This window comes from Physeter macrocephalus, unplaced genomic scaffold (genome assembly GCF_002837175.3).
Source record: "Physeter macrocephalus isolate SW-GA unplaced genomic scaffold, ASM283717v5 random_108, whole genome shotgun sequence".
In the NCBI taxonomy this organism is placed as follows: domain Eukaryota; kingdom Metazoa; phylum Chordata; class Mammalia; order Artiodactyla; family Physeteridae; genus Physeter; species Physeter macrocephalus.
In genome coordinates, this window is record NW_021145381.1 from 23437 (window position 1) to 29920 (window position 6484).

The 6484-nt window shown below is 53.1% G+C and overlaps 1 protein-coding gene across 1 annotated transcript; it reads right to left on the minus strand.

Annotated features, from left to right (window-relative positions):
• Nucleotides 1-3502: 3502 nt before the first annotated feature.
• Nucleotides 3503-4611, minus strand: PRR15L (proline rich 15 like). Its single transcript, XM_028483962.2, has one exon. The coding sequence runs from the start codon at nt 4609-4611 to the stop codon at nt 4309-4311; it is 303 nt and encodes a 100-aa protein (XP_028339763.1). The 3' UTR covers nt 3503-4308.
• Nucleotides 4612-6484: the final 1873 nt, after the last annotated feature.

A 6484-nucleotide genomic window follows, 5' to 3' on the forward strand; every position in this document is an offset into this window, starting at 1 on the left:
AGATTTCAAACAATTGGGGCTGCCTAGGAGGGTGTAGGTTAGGTAATGAGTGTTCTGTCACTGTCAGACAGGAGTTTTGTAGAAGGGACTTGTGCTGGTACCTATGTATCAGGAAGCTTTTCATCAAGCTTTACTTTCCATATTTGGTTATAAAAACTATATGTATGTGAAATACATATATACGTACATTTATATGTATTTTACTTTCTAGGTATAAAATTAAATAATAGAGATTCTACTTTTCTGACACTCACGCATCCTTTTACCCCCCCACCCCCACCCCCGACCGATGATGACTCCTAGATCACTGGTTTTCATCCTCACTGGAATTACCGAGGAGCTTTAAAAACCTGGTGCCCGGTCCCACCCTCAGAGATGATTTGACCAGTGTGAGTGCAGCCCGGACTTGGGGAGGTTTAAAAGGTCCTCGGGAAATTCTGTGCAGCCGAGGTTGAGATCCCCCAGTAGTAGATGCTTGCTACTTGCAGTGTGGTCCACAGGCCAGCAGCATCAGAATCACTTGGGAGCCCAGCCCAGACCCACTGGATCTCACTCAGCTTTCAACAAGACCACCCCCACCCCCAGGTGACCCAATGCATTAGCCTCAACTTCTAAACCAACCGCCTCCCGCCCTCACAATTGGATTCTTCAGTCACCCTTGGCTGAGGCCTGTGCTGAGCTGTAGTATTTGCTTTCCTCGAGCCCAAGTCTGGTGACCAGGGACAACCTGGCTGAGTGGCCTACAGGCTGCAGAGAGGAGCTAGGCTGGGCAGATGTTTGCTGTGACTAAGCTAGGATCAGAGAACTGACTATTTGTACACGTTGGCCTTGAGCTTGCTACCCTGTATACTGCTTCATTCCACTGCATGGGCGTGTGCTTCCGTGTCTGTTACTGACTGCCTCCTCCAAGGGCGGCCCTCTGGGTGTTGGCCCCCCTTAAGCCTGGGTGCAGGAAGGCACAACAGTAATCCTGTGGCCACCTGCAGGAGAGGGTGCTGGGGTGCCCTTCCCTACCTTGTCCTGTTTGCATTGTCGGGGGCTGTGTATCCCCCCTGCTTTGGGCCTGGTCTCAGCTGTTCCTTTCCTCTCCTCTGACAATCACTGTGCCAAGTCTATAATAAAAGCTCATCAGCCACGCATGATATTAATGTTCAATCTAGCCTGGTCTCGTCCCTGCCCCCCAGGATTGAGGGGAGTTGGGGAATTAAGCAACTCCTCCCAACTGGCTTCTCCCCTCCGGGAGGTTGGGCGTCCAGCAGGGGGAGCCCGAAGCCCAGGGTTGGCCCCTCCTGGGCGGCGCAGGCCAGTTCTGGTCAGCCCTCCCTGCCTCCCCCTTTCCCCCTTTCCACCCCTGGGTCTTGTCCCAGTGAAACTGTGGTCGATAACCCGTAGCCTCTCCCGGCACCCGCCCATATTTGCACCCTCGCTTCCTCCTCCTCCTGCTCCGGCCTCGTGAAAACTTGCAGCCGCCTTGGCTCCGACTCCCTGGGCAGCCAGATCTCCCTTTGGCTTTTAGTACCTCCCCCCCCACCCCCATTCATCCATCCCCCAGCTTAGAGATATATGTGGAGTTTCCCTGGAAGATTCTGCGGACATCACTTTGGACCGTGGAGTGGGGTGGCAAGCATGGGGTAGGGGGGCCTGCAGACTCTCTCACCTAAGAGGGGTGGTGGTGCATGCATTGACAGCATGAGATAGAACCACGGGTCAGTGGCCCAGGGCCCAACCTCAACCCCCTTGCCTCAGGGAACCTCAGGATGGCTGAAGTGGCAGGTCCCTACGGTCTGGGGACACAGGGCACACTCACCTTTGAAGCTGGTTGACTTTCCCTCACTGGTTCCAGAGTCTGGGCAGCCCCATCGGATGGTGCTCGCCTCCCAGGATCCCGAGGCCCAGGCGTAACCCCACCTCCCCTTCTGCAGAAGGTGACTGTGCTCCTTTCCTTGTTCTGAGCCTCAGTTTCCCTTCCCTAAGCAGATAAAAGTCAAGTGTGGAAGGGGCTGTGTGGTGCAGCAGTCATGTGCACAGCTCTGGCCTCCGTCCCAGCTCGGCCACTGCAAGCCCTGACCTAGGGCTAGTGACTTGACCTGTCTAAGCCTCAGCTAATGCACCTGGAAAACTGGAAAACAGCGATAGTGACAGCACCTGTGATGAGAGAGTTAAAGGAGGACCCTCATGGAGGACTTGTCACAGGGCCTGGCCTGTTAGAAGCCCTCTGTGAGTGTCAGCTGCTAACCCTAGGCAGAGCTGCAGCCCTGGGAAAGTCAGCTCCTTCATGGGAGGCTTTATGGACTGAGTGATTGATGGGACCCTAGAAAGTTCCATGTGGTGGGGAGGGATAGGGGAAGAGGCTTTGGGGAAGGCAGCACACCTGAGCCCGCCTTCCCTCCCTCCGGCCCCTGGTCTCCCACACTCATCCTCAGAGTTCCCTCTGGCCTGGGTGAGGCCACCTAACAAAGGCACCCTTGTACAGGTCTGTTTGTTTTGGTAAATTTCCTGAGTAACCTCCCTGGGGTGGCCCAGTAGCCAGCGAGGAGCTGACCTGGAAGCCACAGAATCACATTGTTTAGTTGTCACCTTGGTCTCTCTCTGTTCCCACCATGAGCTCCAGAGATTTGGCCAATTTTTTCCAGTTCTCAGCTCCTGGGTCTGGACCTAACAGCATAGGGAGTAAGCTCTCTCCTTGTCCTTAAACGGTAGCTGTGGGCTATGGTGGAGTTCCTTCATAAAGGAAGGGGAAGGAAACCGATATTCACTGGGCACCAACTATAGGACTACTTACGGGCCACTTAATACTGACCACTCCCTGTGAAATAGGTATTATTATAGCCCGTTTTACAGAAGAGGAAACTGAAGCTCAGAGGAGGTGTTTTTGTTATTGTTGCTGTTGCTGCTTTTTTTTTTTTTAATGTTCCCCCAAATCACACAGCTACTAAGGGGGGAACCAGAATTTGAATCTGGATCCCAAACCAAACCGCTGAGATTTTGGGATTGGTCACCAAAGATCTACTCCATTCTCTTGGAGCCCCTGACAGCCTCTCTTGCTGAGGTGTAACTAGCTCCCTCATTTACTCTCTTCACCTCCAGATGCTAAAGATGGCTTGGTGGTGAAGTCAGTGACCCAGGTATTACATTTTTACACCTGGGGACCCTTCCTGGTGCTTGAAAGGAATAGATTGAACACAAAGTTAAAAAGAGTAAAGGCAGGGCTTCCCTGGTGGCGCAGTGGTTGAGCGTCCGCCTGCCGATGCAGGGGACACGGGTTCATGCCCCGGTCCGGGAAGATCCCACATGCCACAGAGCGGTTAGGCCCATGAGCCATGGCCGCTGAGCCTGCGCGTCCGGAGCCTGTGCTCCGCAACGGGAGAGGCCACAACAGTGAGAGGCCCGCGAACCGCAGAAAAAAAAAAAAAAAAAAAAGAGTAAAGGCATGAAAAACAGCATCTCAGTAAATGCAAGACAAGAGCATAAATAGGTTCTCTGCTTTTGCAGCATTGTTTATTACAAAAAGAGAAACCTACAATGATTTTTTTAAACAAAATTCAAGGCTGCAGGACTCATCTCTGAGGCTGATCCATCTTAAATACTAGTAGGGGGAGGAGGGCTCCTGTCAGAGCCTCCCACCCCATTTCTGAGTTTGGACCCGCGGGGCAGTGTAGCTTTCCTTTGAGGGTATGTGCAGGAACCCATGGGGTCCCTAATCTGGCCTTCTGCAGCACCCCCTAGGGAGTGCTAGGGTTGCCCTCCCCCTGCACACCTGGGGGCAAAGTTCCAGGAAGTTTCCCACCTGAGTTAGGAGGTGAGCTCAAGTTCAGCATCTGCGCCTCAGCTCCAGGAAGCCACCCCGCATCACGTGGCTTCTGGAAAATGCACTCTCAGAATCGATCCAGAGAATAATCACAGGTAGAGAAAGTAGAGGGAGCAGCAGTTCAAACTCACCCTTGACCCTGTGCCCCAGGAGGGGGTGAGGTCTGTCCAGCTCCCCTGTTCCATTCCTTCCACGCCCACCTCCCTGCTGGTGCTTCCACCTCTTCGAGGAGGGCTGTCCTTCCTGAGTGGGACTTTTCATCCTTGAACTGGAGTGCCTTTGTGTGTGGTGGGGGAGGGCGGGAGGACCTGGGATCTCTCAGGCCTTCCAGAAAGCTGGAGCACATAAATACAAACCTAAAAACAGACATTTCCTGCCAGCAGGCATCAACTGCCCCCGAGGCTTCAGCTGTGGCCAAAGAGGCCAGCGTGGTGAGCTCCCGTCTCAGATCCGGCTGATGGCAGGGAGTGGGGAGGTGCTAGCATCCTCCTTGGCCCCCTTCACTGTCCTTTGCCCTCCCTGTCATCAAAGAGGTTGGGGTTCTCTGCCAGCGTGGCTCGGACTTTTTTCTTCTCCTTGAAGCGGCCCGAATTGGAGACTTTGACGTGCTTGCCCTTCGTGTTCTTGTCCACAATCTTCTCCAGGCGGGTGTTAAAGTTGCTGTTGGGGCCCCCGCCGTCAGGCCTTGGGGGCTCTGCGCCGCCCTCAGTTTGGGTGTAGGTGTCAGGGATCTCATACAGCACCTTGGGAGTGGATTTCTTTTTCCGGAGGAAGGTCAGCTTCCACCAACCAACTTCGGTCATGGTGCTCTCAGACCCGAGGGTGGGGCTTTCTGCAGGAGCAGGGGGTGTAGAGAAAGGGGTCAGTGGGGAGAAGGGGCAGGGGCCTCGGAGCAGCGCTTTCTAGTCTCCCAAATGTGGGCTATTTTCATAGCCTGGGCTTGAAAGAATTGAAGCCTGGGGCCAAATGAACCCAGGATTCAGGTAGGTGATGCAATACTTTTGGGGTATATCAGGAGAGAGAGGGGTCTGGGGAAGGGGTGGCCAAGAAGACATCCATGGGGAAGCCATCTGAGCCAGGCAGAGGGGACAATGGGAAAACCAAACACCACTGCCAGGTAGCTTTGACACTCCAGGCCCCTTGGGGCTGCAGGAAGGGGAACAGCTCACCCCGGTCACACAGCAACCAGGCCTTTGCCACCTTCCCATGCTCTTCCTGCTATACCTCCAGGCCCTGCTGCCAGGAGTGGACAGATGGTCAGCTGGTATCAGACGGACAGAAACACCCTGTGCATTTTACTTGGAATTCATTACAAAATTAAGTAGGATTTGTGATGCTCAGAGTAATTTGGACTTCCCAGTGGTCACCACCATGACTAAATGAGCAGCCGGGTTTTTTCTAAGGGGGAGAAATGTCAGGCTGGGAGCGGGAAGTCCCGAGGACTGTTCCGGCCTCATGACCTCTGGCAAGTTACTTCTCTGGACCTCGGTGTCCTCACCCATCCCTTTCAGCCCTAACATTTAGCTCTAACGTTAATCCCTGCCCATGAGGTAGACATGTTTTGCAAAGTATTCAATAAAATTTATGCTAATGTGATAATTATTGAGGGGTGGCTCCCCTTCCCCCTACAGCTTCCACAAGGACAGGGGTTTGAAGGGGACCTGAATATTTGGAAGGAAGTTTGGTGCGGCCAAGAGGTACATGTGGGATCTGGTTATCACAGGCTGGACCCTCCATAAGGATACCCCACAAGAGGTGGGGCAAAGGGGCTGAAATCCAGGCTTCTCCCCTGACAACATAATGTGTCGTGACACAGATGTGGCCTAGCCTTTTAGTAATTTCCACAAAGTTGCTGCCTGAGCTAGTCGAAGTTCTGGCAGATGAAGTTGCCTGGACACCACAAGAAGAAGAGAGCATAGACTGGAGAAATTAAGATCAGTGAAAAAGCAGGCAGAGCAGTGAGAAATGGAGACATCTCTGGGCCTGAAGGGATTGGTGGTCTGGTTCTCAGGACTCTTGTGGCGTGGGCTGTGAAAGTCCTGAGGAGGAGGGTACGATAGCCACAGTACACAGTACAGAAAGCTAGATGGTCAGCCAGCCTAAGCCCAGGCAAACGTGTCACCTCCTTTTAAAAACTGATGGTCTTGGGAATTGCCTGGCGGTCCAGTGGTTAGGACTCCACGGTTTCACTGCTGAGGGCCCGAGGGCCCGGGTTCAGTCCCTGGTTGGGGAACTAAGATCCCGCAAGCCGTGCGGCGTGGCCAAAAAAAACAAAAACCAAACAAACAAAAAATAATGGTTTTCTTTATGTAGAAGGAATAGGGGATGTTTTCTCCTCTCCATTTTTTGATTCCCAGATTTTCCATAATGAGTCTGGATTTCTTTTAGAGGGGGAGCATATCAAATTCAGAAAAAATGAAAGCAGGATACTGACCTAGGCTTGGAATGAATTGAGCACCTGCCTCCATGGCCCCCTTGTTGAGATCATCCCCTGGCCCTCCGTATACCCATCCACTTGCCCAAAGCAGATGCCCAGTGGATTGCTTCCCACCTCTGTCCAGGAAGCAGATCCCACTTTGCCAGCTCTGTCCCTCGAGCTGAGCTCAAGTAGCAAGAGAATCCCAGGGAGATCTAGTGCAGCTCCCACTTAGAAAGTGAAGGAGGGGTGAGTAGTCA

What these genes read in the sequence shown, in the direction of transcription:
- PRR15L (XM_028483962.2), bottom strand. Translation starts at nt 4,611, where the DNA reads ATGACCGAAGTTGGTTGGTGGAAGCTGACCTTCCTCCGGAAAAAGAAA.